Source organism: Ovis aries, chromosome 5 (assembly GCF_016772045.2).
Source record: "Ovis aries strain OAR_USU_Benz2616 breed Rambouillet chromosome 5, ARS-UI_Ramb_v3.0, whole genome shotgun sequence".
In the NCBI taxonomy this organism is placed as follows: domain Eukaryota; kingdom Metazoa; phylum Chordata; class Mammalia; order Artiodactyla; family Bovidae; genus Ovis; species Ovis aries.
In genome coordinates, this window is record NC_056058.1 from 3,538,727 (window position 1) to 3,552,395 (window position 13,669).

A 13,669-nucleotide genomic window follows, 5' to 3' on the forward strand; every position below is an offset into this window, starting at 1 on the left:
AGAGTGTGGGCCTTGGATTTGAGTTTGCATATGAAAGACACACTCTCAGACAAGTATTGTGGATTTAGGTAGCCCTGGGAAAGTCGGTCTCTCCCTACCCCAGGATGTCAAAGTCAAAGCATCATAAAAGACAGAACATGCCGCAACTAAGACCGGGGCAGCCAAATGAATGAATGCATGCATGAATTTTTTAAAAATAAATAAGAAAAATTTTCAACATGACTAATATACACCCTTTCTTTTAGCGCTCGCTGCGTTTCTCTGCTGCTTTTTGCGATGGTGTCAGAGTTTGTGGTTGCTACTTCCACTTCCTCTCCCACCTCCACCCTCTCCCGGCCTTCTCCTCCCTCTGCTGAGTCAGTGACCAGTGACCTCCATGTTGCTAAATCCAAGGTCTCTTCTCCTGCTTCACCTCTCAGAAGCATTTCTCACAGAATACGCTTCTATCTTTGAAACTGTTCTTGGTTCCTCCCCACTGGCAGTTTGGGCCCCAGTCTCCTCTGCAGGATTTTCTCATCTGCTTGGCCTCTCCAAGGCCAGATGGCTGAGCCTGGGGCCTGGGTTCCTCTATCTACATCCTCCCGTGGTGATTCCCTCAAGTCTTGTGACTTAAAAGTGCCATCTCTAAGCCCAAGGCTCCATCTTTACATTGCAAGAAGGCAGGGTGGACCCCTCCCAGGGCCAGAGGGTGGGCCCTCGTCTAATACTCAGAAATGAACTGTCCGAGAGGACACGCAAGCTCACAGAACAAGAGACTCTATTGGGAAGGGGTGCCTGGGCGGAGAGAAGGGGAGTAAGGGAACCTGGAAGGACTGCTCTGCCACACGGCTCGCAGTCTCGGGTTTTATGGTGATGCGGTTAGTTTCCAGATCGTCTCTGGCCAATCATTCTGACTCAGGGTCCTTCCTGGTGCTGCACGCATCACTCAGCCAAGATGGATTCCAGCGAGGAGGATCCTGGGATGTCGGTAGGACATATGGCGTCTCCTTTTGGCCTTTTGCATATTCTTCCCACTGGTGGTGGCTTGTTAGTTCCATATTTCTTACCAGGACCTCCTGTCACAAAATAACACGTAAATGGTTACTATGGTGCCTGGCCAGGGTGGGCAGTTTCAGACAGTGTTTCCGCTAACATTTATGTTGTTTATCTCCAGCCTTGAGTCCATGCCTGTGTGCTATCTGCCTACGTGATTCCTCCTCTTGGGAAGTTTATAGGGATCTCAGGTATAACCTGATCAAAACACAGCCCTCTTTTCCAGACCCTCCCCCAAACATGCTCAACACTCAAACCCCCAAAGCCCTCCAGTCTCAACGGCTTCTTAGATATGACCCCTGAAGCACACGCAGCAAAAGAAAAAAAATAGATAAATTTGATTTCATCAAAATGGAAAATGAAAAACTTTCTTTATAGTGCCTCAAAGGACACTATAAAGTCAAAAGACAGCGTATAGAATAGGAGAAAAAAATTCGCAAATCATATTAGCATCTAGTATCCAGAATATATAAGGAAGTCTTACAACTCAACAATAAAAAAGAGCCTAAATTAAAAAGGAGCAAAGGGGACTTCCCTGATGGTCCAGTGATTAAGAATCTGCCTCGCAATACAGGGAACTAGAGTGTGATCGCTGGTCGGGGAGATAAGATCCCTCTTGCCACGGAGCGACTGAGGCCTCACCCTGCAACCACTGAGCCTATGCACTCTGGAGCCAGCAGGCCACAACAAAAGACAGAGTCTGTGACCAAAACAAAAGACAGAGTCCGTGACCGAAACAAAAGACCCCGCAGGACACATCGGAGACCCCGAGTGATGCAACTAAGATCCAGTGCAGTCAAGTAAGTGAAGGATTTGAACAGACATTTTTCTAAAGAGTGGCCTGCTGTGCACCTGAAGGACACGATGTTGTAGACCAGCGATCTGTTGTTGTTGCTGTTGTTTAGTCACTAAGTCGTGACGTCATGGAATGTAGCCCACCCACCAGACTCCTCTGTCCACGGGATTTCCCAGGCAAGAACACTGGAATGGGTTGCCATTCCCTTCTCCAGAGGGTCTTCCCAAGCCAGGGATGGGACCCATGGTCTCCTGCATTGGCAGGCAAGTTCTTTACCACTGAGCCAGCTGGGAAGCCCATAAATCAATCATACTCCAGTAAATGTTAAAAATAAAAAGACCAAATATACCAGAAAAAAAGAAGAAGAAGAAGGCTGATAGGACTTCCCTGGTGGCATGGTGGATAAGAATCCACTTTCCAATGCAGGGGACCCAGGTTTGATCCCTGGTCCAGGAAGATTCCACAAGCCTTGGAGCAACTATGCCCGTGAGCCACAACTTCTGAGTCCGCGCTCTGGAGTCCGAGAGCCGCAGCTACTGAGCCCCAGCGCCACCACTACTGAGGCCTACGGCCTAGAGCCACACGCCGCAACCAGGGGAGCCCGCATGCCTAGAACCTGTGCTCCTCGAGAGAAGCCAGCGCCGTGAGAAGCCTGCTCAGCGCAGCTAGGGAAAGCCCGCACTCAGCAATGAAGACCCAGTACAGCCAAAAAAAGTGGCTAATAAATACTTGAAAAGATGTACGTCATTAGCCATTAGACAAATGCAAATCCAAACCACAGTGAAATACCACCTCACACCCACAGGGGTGGCTATAATTTAAAAAAAAAAACAAGTGTTGAGGATGTGGAGAAATTGAATCCCTCTTAAGTTGCTGAAAGGAAGGGGAAATGGTGCAGCCACTTTGCAAAAGTTGGCCATTTCCTTAAAAAGTTAAACGCAGAGTTACTATATGATCCAACCATTCTCCCTAGGTATGTGGTCGCACAGAAACTTACACATTCATGTTCCTAGCAGCATTATTGATAATAATCAAAAGGTGGAAATAACCCAGATGTCCATCAACTGATGAGCAGCTGAACAAAATACAATCTAACAATGGAGTATTAGTTGCCTGTAAAAAGGAAGGAAGCACCGATACACAGTATCGTAGATGAACTTTGAAAACCCGCTCTGTGTCACCAAAGACCACATGCTGTGCGGCTTCCTTTTATATGAAATGTCCAGATAAATCCGTGAAAGCAGGTCAGGCGTTGCTGAGTGGGAGCGGGGAGAAATGTGGAATGACCACATGATTTCTCCTTGGGGTGATGAAAGTGTCCTGGAATTAGGTAGCGGTGAGAATTGCATGTCACGAATTAGTTAAAAGTCACTGAATTATATACTCCCTTAAGGGTAAACTTTATGACGTGTGAGTTATATCTCAAAAAAATCGGCACTAATAAAAGTACAGTACATATCACGTGAAACCACCCTGTAAAATCCTCCGTCGCTTCCTGTGTTTGTTTCCTATTGCCAGCTGTGACAAATGACCACATCGTAGCTTAAAAAGCACAAATTTATGATCTTCCATTTCTGTAGGTTCCAAGTCCAACAGGGCTCTTGTTGGGCTAAAATCAAGGTGTCAGCAGGGGATTCCTACTGGAGGCCCTGGAAAAGTGTCCACTTCCTTGCCTGTCCCACCTGCCTTCCTTGGCTCACAGTCCCTCCATCTTCAAAGCCCACAACACAGTGTCTCTGACCCTGTGTCACTGCCTCTCTCTCACTGACCACAGTTGGGAGAGTTTGTCCGCTTGTAAGAACACATGATTAGATGTAAATCAGCTATGTATGTATGTGTGAGTGTTCAGTCGTGTCAACTCTTTGCAACCCCATAGACTTGTGGCCCTCCAGCCTCCTCTGTCCATGGGGTTTTCCAGGCAAGAATACTGGAGTGCGTTGCCATTTCTACTGTACTTCAATCTGAAAAAAAGAAAGGACGCATGAATTAGATTGTGCCCATCTGTGTAATCCAAGTTAATCCTTCCGCTTCAAAGTCATTAACATCAATCTTCTTGAGAGTTCCTTTTTCTCTCTTAAGTGGTTCTGAGGGTCACCATACCGACATCTTTGGGGGCCATTCCTCTGCCAGCCACAGTTTCCATCACTGTGAGCAAAAGCCAGAGCCCTTCCCCTGACTTACAAGACTCTCCAGTCAGCCCCGCCTGCCTCTCTAACTTAGCCATATGGCTGTCTCCCTCGCCCCTTCCCCGACAGCGCCCTGCTCTCTTTACCCACTATTTATTGCTTCTGGCTGCGCTGTGCCTGTTGCTGCACGCAGGCTGTCTCCAGTTAGGCAGAGCCGGGGCTACTCTCTAGCTGAAGGACTTGGCTTCTCGTGGCAGGGTCTTCTCTTGGGGAGCACAAGCTCCCGAGCCTGTACGCTTCAGTAGTTGCTGCACATGGGCTCCAGAGCACAGGGTCAGTAGTTGTGGTGCCACGAGGCACGAGGGGGCTTCCTGAACTAGGGACGGAACCAGTGTCCCCGGCATTGCAAGGCAGATTCTTACACTGGACCACCAGGGAAACCCCACACCTGGGGCCTTGGCACTGGCTGTTTCCTCTGTCTAAACATTTACTCTTTAGGCCTCTTCCCGCCTGATTTCTCCTTGTGACTCTGATCTCGGCTTTGATGTCACTCTAATTTAAGCCTTCTAGTCACTCTAGTTTAAGCCACCAGAAAGCACCTGCCCCCGCTGACGGGGTGTGTTTGTTTGTGCGGTGTCTCATCATCTCCACCCTAGCTGCTCGGGACCTCCTCTGTGTCTCTGTGGCACTGGAATCGTGCGTGGCACCTAGAAGCTGCTCAGTTGCTGGTTTTCGCTCACTGAGTCATGTCTGACTCTCTGTGACCCCATGGACTGCAGCACCCCAGGCTCCCCTATCCCTCTCCATCTCCCGGAGTTTGCCCAAGTTCATGTCCGTTGAGTCAGTGATGCCATCCAACCATCTCATCCTCTGTCACCCTCTTCTTCTCCTCCTGCCTCAATCTTTCCTAGCACCAGGGTCTTTTCCAATAAGTCGGCTGTTTGCATCGGGTGGCCAAAGTACTGGAGCTTCACCTTCAGCATCAGTCCTGCTAAATTAACACTGCAGGACACTGGGATAGTTCCGTTGGGGTTTTACTTATGCACTGAAAGGCTGCTATAGGGCAACATGCGAACAGCTTTCAAATTACTGGACTTTGAAATTTCATATTTGTGTTACTCGAATTTGCGGTGTTTAAGGAGCAATGTCTTGAATATTTGAATATTACTGTTTGGATTTGGTACAAATTGAATTTATTTGAAATGCTACGGTTCTGTCCTTTCATAGGAAATTTCAACAGAACTGGCAGACTCAGGATGGAGGGCCTTTACTCTCGTGCCCAGAATGACTCTTCACCTTCTCACATGCGCCTCTGTCGCCTCTCTTTCAGAAAGCACGCTCTGAATTGCCATCGGATGAAGCCTGCGCTCTACAGTGTGCTCTGCGAGATCAAGGAAAAGACAGGTAGGCCATTGAGAAGGTGCAGCCAGGGTCGCTCCAGGCCCGCAGCCACTTCATAGCCCTGGTCCTGGCTCAGTCCTAACATGCATCCTGAGCCGTCTTGCTCGTCACATCCCTCTCTGGCAGCAGTGGCTCAGATGACTCACTTCTGACTTGTCACAGCCCTGCTTCCTGGTGTATTACACTCATTCATTTCAAAGTTTGTAACCGGACAAGTACTGTTGCCAGTGAGTAACAAGCAGCTGCATTCTGTGTGTGAAACCTCAGAGGCACTGTGGCATTCCATTGTTTCACAAAAGGACCTAACATTACAGAATTCGGAAAGTAGAATAATTTTGTTTTGGTTGTTTTAAGCATCCAAAGTAAGCCCCATGGAAGTTTCTGCCATTGGAAGTTCTTTTGTTTAAAAAATATCTTTTTATTTTGAATTAATTTAGACTTGCAGAAAAGTTGAAAAACGAGTACAGACTGTTCTAATATACCCTTCTCCCAGCTTCTTCTAGTGGCAACACCTTCAAAACGGTTGTTGTTGTTCAGGCACTAAGTCGTGTCCGACTCTTCGCGATCCCATGGGCTGCAGCACGCCAGGCTTCCCTGTCCTTCACTATCTCCCAGAGTTTGCTCAGACTCATGCCCATCGGGTCGGTGATGCCATCTAACCATCTCATCCTCTATCGCCTCCTCCACCTCCTGCCTTCCGTTTTTCCAAGCATCAGGGTCTTTTCCAGTGAGTCAGCTCTTCACATCAGGTGGCCAAAGTATTGGAGCTTAAGCTTCAGCATCAGTCCTTCCAATTCAGGGCTGATTTCCTTTAGGACTGACTGGTTTGATTTCCTTGCTGTCCAAGGGACTCTCAAGTCTTTTCTAGCACCACAGTTTGAAGGCATCAATTCTTTGGTGATCAGCCTTTTTTATTGTCCAGCTTTCACATTCGTACATGACTAGTGGAAAAACCATAACTTTGACTGTGCAGGCCTTTGTCAGCAAAGCAATGTCTCCACTTTTTAATATGTGTCTAGGTTTGTCATAGCTTTTCTGCCGAGAAGTAAGTGTCTTTTAATTTCATGGCTGCAATCACCATCCACAGTGATTATGGAGCCCAAGAAAATAAAGTCTGTCACTGTTTCCATAGTGCAGTGATTAAAACCAGGAAACTGACGTCGGTGCAATGCTCTGTAACTGAGCAATTTGAATTTCCCTGGGTTTGACCCTAAATGCCCTCTTTCTGCTTCAGGATCCACGCCGCATGTAGTCATCCTGTCTCCTTGGTTACCACCAACCTGTGAAGTTTTCTCCGTTGTTGGTCCTCATTCATGACGTTCATACTTCTGCTGAGGACGGCTCAGCCATTCTATAGAGAGTCCTTCAGTGTGGTTTGTCCGTTGTTTCTGCATAATTAGACTGAGGCTGTGCGTCTTTGGCAGAAATCTCACAGAAGCAAGGTTGTGTACTTCTCAGTGCCTCATGTCGGAAGTATGTGCTGTCAATAAATCCTACCACTGATAGTTCTGGCCATGATCATTTGGTCAAGGTTAACAACAGTTTGAAGCTTTGATTCTCTTTTTTTAACTTTTGATTGCACTGGGTCTTCGTTGTTGCTCACGGGCCTTTAGTTGCAGCAAACAGGGGCCGCTCTTCTTTGCGGTGCACGGGCTTCTCACTGCGGGGGTTTCTCCTGTTGCAGAGCGCAGGCTCTAGGCACGTGAGCTCCAGAAGTGGCAGCTCACCGGCTCAGCAGTCGTGGCTCGTGGGCTCTGGGACATGGGCTCAGTAATTGTGGCACACAGATTTAGTTGCTCCACGGCATGTGGAATCTTCCCAAATCAGGGATCGAACCTGTGTCCCCTGCATTGGCAGGGCGATTCTTATCCACTGGCCCACCAGGGAAGTCCCCTGAAGATGGTTTATAAGAGAAGCCAGCAAATATGGTGAAGATATCTTTAAAACTAAAGTCCTCAATAGAAGGGTTGTCCCTTGATTTCTTAGAGAGAGTTGGTCTCTTGAGATCAGTTATTTGAACGTTGTGTATCAGTTTAGAGCATAGCACTTCAGTTATACCGGGGCTTGTAGAAAGGACACACGTGGTACAGAAGTATGTTTCTTTTTCTATTTGTTAATTCAGTTATTTTGGGGTCTTCGTTGCTTTGGGGGTGCTTCTCTTGTTGCGGAGCACAGGCTCTAGGCGCGCACGGGTTTCTGCACTTGCAGCTGGCGGGCCCAGAGCGTGCAGGTTCCGTAGTGATGGTGCAGGGCTTAGTTGCCCTGCGGCCTGTGGGATCTTCCCAGACTGGGGAGTGAACCCACGTCTCTTGCATTGGCGAGTGGTTTCCTATCCGCCAGGGAAGTCCAAAAGTGGTACAAGATTGGTGCAAGCTTGATGTGTACTTGACATGGACAGTGGCAGAGGGCAGTGGCATGGCCTGGATTCCTTTTTGCTTCTGGTTCCATCACCCGGGCACGTGACTGAGAATCTTCCTGTCCCTAGTCCTTCCCTGTGAACTGGGGACCGTGACAACACTTAGCTCCTGATGACTGAAGACTGTGAGCTCAGAGATGTGAGGTTATGGGTGCAGTGCCAGCCTCCAGCAGCTATCTGATGACTGAAAGAGAAATTCAGTTTTAAACCTATTTAAGTTTCACCCAGATGCTGTAAGGACATAAGATTCTTTTTTTCCTCCCACAGGTTGAATATTTTTTATTGTGACAAAATATACATAACATAAAATTTACCGCTTCAACCATTTTTAAGTGTTCAGTTTAGTGGTATTAAGTACACTCACATCGTTGTACAACCATCACCACCATCCACCTCCAACATGTTTTCATCTTCCTAAACTGAGACTTTTCATAAGAACTAGCCTGTGGTATGATATGAGTGTGTGTGCTAAGTTGCTTCAATCCTTTCTGACTCTTTGCAACCCTATGGACTGTAACTGCCAGGCTCCTCTGTCCATGGGATTCTCCAGGCAAGAATACTGGAGTGGGTTGCCATGCCCTCCTCCAGGGGATCTTCCTGACGCAGGGATCAAACCCGTATCTTTTGCATCTCCTGCATTTGCAGGTAAGTTCTTTAGCACTAGCACCACCTGGGAAGCCCAGCTTGTGGTGTATTTCTTTTTTAATTATTTTACCTTCTATGCACTCTGTAACCCAGAAACTTATATTCCATTTGGTTTACAAAGCCACTGTCGTTTGAGTGGTCTCTGTTCTGATAAGTTTGTTCATGCGTGTTTAACTTTTTATTTTGAAACAATCACAGATTTACATAAATGTTCCAAGAATAGCACAAATAAACTTTCTCTCTGCACTGTTGGAGGGTAAGTTGCTGCCGTGATGCCTCATGAGCCACATTTCCAACACACAGGGCACAGCCTCCCGTTTACCCACAGAACAGCCATCACAGTCAGAAGAGGAACACTGGTGCGTCACCCACCGTGGAACCCTCAGATCTCATTCAGGCTCTGCCAGTTTCCCCAGTGGTGTATTTTAGAGAAAAGGACAAAAAGAGCCAAGGTCCCATGTCGCCTTTAGTTGTCACATCTCTTTGGTCTTGTTGCCTCTGTGATAAGACCCCTGAGTTTCCCTGACCCTCACGACCTGAGCATCTGGAAGGTCACAGGCGAGCCCTCTTCCTTTGGGCTTGTCTGGTGTTTCCTCATGAAGAGACTTCTGCTGCACATCCTCACAAGGAAGCCATGCCTCTTCTCACGCAAAGACTGGTCAGCGGTGCCCACATTGGCTCTGCGCCCTCTTGGCGACACTAACTTTGCTAACTCAAGTAAGGTGGCGTCTTGCCAGACTTCTCCTTTTTAAAGTCGCTCCTTTTCCCTTTGTAATAATTATTCTGTTGGAGGTACTCTAAGACTACTCCTTATTAAATTTCCCATTTATTCATTTTTGGGTTTTGTATCACTATTGATTCATGGAGTATTATTTAAAACAGTCAGTTACTATTATAACTCTTGTCTCTCTCTCTGTCCCTCTGGTTTTGGCCATGCAATACAGCTCGCAGAATCTTAGCTCCCCAACCCAGGGTGGAACCCGTGCCCCTACACTGCAAGCACGGAGTCCTAACCACTGGGCCACCAGGACACGCGCGCATGTCAGTATCTTTAATGCCAGTTTAGCACCACAGGCTTCACTCCATCTCTCTCTCTCTCTGGACTCATCTCTCCGACAGTCAGAACCCTGCGCGCATCATCCTCGGTGCTTTACTTATTTAATCAGTCACCCCTCCCCCCTCACGTGTATCCCTCCTCCTCCCCCCTACACGGATCCCTTTCCACCACCCAGATCCTCACCCGCTCCTGCCGGCGGCCCTCCTCACCCTCCTCAGCCTCCAACAGCCACAACCAGGTTGCCCTGCCCTGCAGACAGGCCTTTGCCCGACAGGGCTACGATGTCCCACCCCTGAGCTCCTGCTCAGGTGCTTCTCACGGGTGTCTGAGTGTCTAGTGGTCTGTCCTCTGTGTTCCTTACTTATGCATGTTTTCATTTGTGTCCCTTATTTCTATTATGGGGCACAGATATTATGGCTTCCAGTAAACAGAGGTTGGGCTTTTGGGGGCTTTATAAACAAGTTTGCTCTCAATGCCTCACAGCACCTCCCTCCAGAGCTCTGTGTGAACCAGATAAGCAGCATTCCTGCAACTGAAAAGCACCCTAACCCAAGAGCCCCGTGGTCTGGAAGACACTGCCCTCAGGGGACACGCGGTGTGTGTCCAGCGCCTGGAGCTCCCGGCACAGTCACATGCTCCTTAGTACCACGTGGACTGTGTGATGTTGATCACCTTCCTCAAAATCGTGCAGTGTTGGTGCCTCTCTCTGAGGCATGCTGTCTCCCAGCCAGCCCCCAACTGGCCCTGGAAGGGAGAAAGAGCCCTCTGGGGGGCTCCCCACTGCCCGCAGCAGCTGGCCCTGTCATCAGAGCGCCTTGGCTGTGTGGATCCTTGAGGTTTTTATTGACAACTTAGCTATGCAAAGTAAAGAATTGAGTGGCAATAATAAGCAATCGTTAAAAGTCGTTTCATCAGCTGTCATCTCAGGAAGCTGTGGCTCTTGACAAGCTTTTCCCATCAGCGAGATGCTGGGACTGATCAGAAAACTGCTTCCTGAGTGCCGCGGCTGCGCTGTCTGGCCGCATGTGCTTTTGCTTCATCCGATTCTGTATGTACGGACGTGATGACAGCCGTTAGTCAGCTTCCAACTCAGCAACTTCAGGAGAAGAAGAACGGCTCGACACCTACTGCCATCAGGACTGGCTGAGGTCTCCATTTTAGCCCACGCTGTTGCGCTAGCCCGTCCTCCCAGGCTTAGGGGTCACACTCAGGGCTTCTGACGCCACCCAGACTGGGTCCCAAGGCAGCTGTGGGGCCCACAGTATAGGCCACGCATCAGATCTGGGCTTTTTTTTTTTTTCTTTCAGACAATCATGCTTCCTTTCCACTGATTGGCTCAAACATCAGGGTGCCTGGTACGTTTGGGGGCATGGCATCAGGATAGAGCAGCACCACTCAGCCTTGAAAAGCACAAGCCATCACGACTGCCAAGAGCTGCCTAAACGTCAGGTTCAGTGTGGCCAGGCGCCTTTTCATATCAGTAGGAAGTGCAGTCATGGGAGTACTGTGTGTCCAACACGCGGGCCACCGGCCTCCCCATCTCAGGACGGACCACAAAGGAAAGAAGCGAGATCTCAGTTCTGCCTGAGCTTTCCCCAACCCCCTGGCCAGGCATGACCAAGTTCTGGCCCAGAGAAAACTGCTGAGGGTCCTGACTCTGCACTGGCTTCCTAGGGGCCTCTGCCCAGTGAGCGATCCTGGGGGTTGGGCCTCCTGGGGCGCTCACAGCAGGAGATGGCACATCAGCTTTTTCTTCTTTTTTTTAAAGGTTGATTGATTTTGGTTTTTGGCTGTGGTGGGTCTTCATTGGTGCCCAAGGGCTTTCTCTAGTTGCAGAGAGCAGGGGCTGCTCTGCACCACGAGGCAAGGGCTTCTCATTATAGTGGCTTCTCTTGCTGCGGAGCACAGGCTCTGTGGTTCTTGCACAGCACGTGGGTTCTTCCTGGACCAGGGTGGATCAAACCAGTGTCTCTTGCATTGCAAGGCAGAGTTTTAACCACTGGACCACCAGCACAGCCCCACATCAGCTTTTTTATTTAACCCAAATTTGCCTCTGGCTAATGTCTGCGACAAGCCTTTAGGATGAAAACTAAAACCAAACCTGCACAGAGGATTTAAAGGCCAGTACCCAGGTGGCTCAGTGATAAAATAATCTGCCTGCCAATGCAGGAAACACTAGCTTGATCTCTGGCTCTGGAAGATCCCCTGGAGGAGGAAATGGTAACCCACTCCAGCATTCTTGCCTGGAAATCCCATGGACAGAGCCTGGCCAGCTACAGTCCTTAAGATCACAAAGAGTCAGACACAACTGAGCACAAACTCGAGGCACTGATGAGGTGTGGTCCACAGCAAGGCAGCTCCGCGAGCTCCAGCATCGTTGCCCCTACCTTCCAGCAGCCCCCCGCAGACGTTTACGTCACTCCTATTTTGAAGATGAGCAGAGTGGAGTCCAGAGAGAGGGTTGCACCGCAGTAGCCCGTAGCCAGGCCACGTGCTACCCCTCCACACGCTGCTCTGGCTCAGGGAGGGAACCCTGCACCCACAGGCCCCAGGCGCTGCCTCCGTGTCTGCGGCTCTGGCTCCCTCCACGGCGGCTCCTGGCCTCTGCCATCTGCCTCCTCCCGTGAGTGCAGCGTCTCTAACTGGCCATGTCCTAGGACTGCCCTGGTGCCTGACACACAGTGTACACAGCTTGTATTTTTGTTGAATTAAGAGCAGTTTCTGGTGACTGATACCTATTGAGTGAAATCGTTTTTACCTTGTACATCTTACGGGATTCAGGAAGATTGGGTGTCTGGGGCCTGACTCAGAACACAAGGTTCATCGTTCATATCACCCTGAAGAGAGCGCCGTCCTCTGTGTGAGCCATGGTGCCCAGTGTTCCTGGAAGCCCTACCTACAAGTTCCAGGAGTTTCCGTCCAACGCCTCCTCCAGCCTGTGGCAGGGATGTGGGCACATCTTCCAGGGTCAAGATGCCAGTGCCCCACCCATGCTCTCCTCTGTGCGCTGTCTGGATGGTCCTGTGTTGGCACTCTCTGGAGGCCAAGCGTATCCTCAGAGAACACTCCCCTCTTCATCCGTCCCTTGAAACACCCGTCCTTCTTGGTGTCTGGAGCAGCACTCCTGAGAACTAATAAACCCTTTTTGGAGATCTTTGAAGTTAGCTGGGAGGACCCAGTACTGGCCCAGTCCCCTTCCTGAAAGCCTTGGGGCTGGGTGCAGGACAGGGCTCTGTTTGGCTTTCAGGTATGTGGTGCTGACAAGGACCGAAGCAGAGCCTGTGTGAAGTGCCTGAGCCTCAGAGCAGGAACAGCCACACACCCTGGTGTGGGTCAGGCTGTACCTGCAAATTAGCTCCAGCTTGTGTACAAAGCTTTGGCTCTTGGAGCACCCCGGAAGAGCTGCCAGGCATTCCAGGCAATCCGCACCGAGCGCCCTGCCCTGTCTTCCCCAAGCCTGCCCGTCCCCTGTGTTGGCCTCGAGCACACCCCTGTGCTTCCCTTCGTCTCTGAGGAACGAGACGTCCCAGCTCTGCCAGCCTTGCTCTGGAGCCGAGGAGCACCAGCAGCTGCTGTCAGCAGAGTGGGTGTAAAGAGCTGCCACGCAAAGGACCACCCTCCTCACCGCTGCTCCCCAGGCCTGGGTGGGAGCTCTCAGGCATAGTCATCCAGCATTTTTTTTATTTTGTTTTTTCACTCATGTTTCCCTTCCTCCTCCGCCACTCAGAGCTGTTGCAGTTGTAACATCATGGTAGGTGGTTTCAGCCTTCTGGTTGGGTCTGTCCCAAAGACTGCCCTTTGGGCCAGTGTGTGACTTCTTTCGGAATTTGGACCCCTTTTGTGATTGGCTGGACTTGAGTAGTTCACTGTGGCTGCAGATCTCCTAGAGCTGGGGGTTATTTTTCAGATTGCTTGGAGTATCCTTTCTTAGCCCCACAGTCTCAGGGTGACTCGTGAATTGAGCCTCCAGTTCTGACCAGCCTATCATAGCTCCTCTGCAGCCACAGACTGTGGTTCATCCCCCAGGGACAATTTCCATTCGAATTAATTAAAATCAAGTATAATTAAATAAGCTGTTCTTCAGCCACACTAGCCGCATCTCAAGTGCTCAGTAGCCATGAGTAGCTGGAAATTCTGCTGGACAGACAGGTGGATTCGTACAGACAAACACACAAATCAAGAATTATGAAAAAAAA

The 13,669-nt window shown here is 49.6% G+C and overlaps 1 protein-coding gene across 7 annotated transcripts in view; it reads left to right on the forward strand.

Annotated features, from left to right (window-relative positions):
• PBX4 (PBX homeobox 4) overlaps positions 1 to 13,669 on the forward strand; it is a 67,401-nt gene that overhangs the window by 22,931 nt on the left and 30,801 nt on the right. For 6 of the 7 annotated variants that reach the window (XR_006059802.2, XR_006059801.2, XM_042249565.2 and 3 more), the window contains exon 2: positions 5,285 to 5,358. Coding sequence is in view for 5 of the 7 variants with exons in the window: in XM_027969340.3 (XP_027825141.1) it covers positions 5,285 to 5,358 (74 nt within the window). In the remaining 2 variants the exon portion in view is untranslated. Of the gene's footprint in view, positions 1 to 5,284; positions 5,359 to 6,589; positions 6,829 to 13,669 lie in introns of all 7 variants that reach the window. The other variant, XM_060415355.1, reaches the window with a different exon arrangement.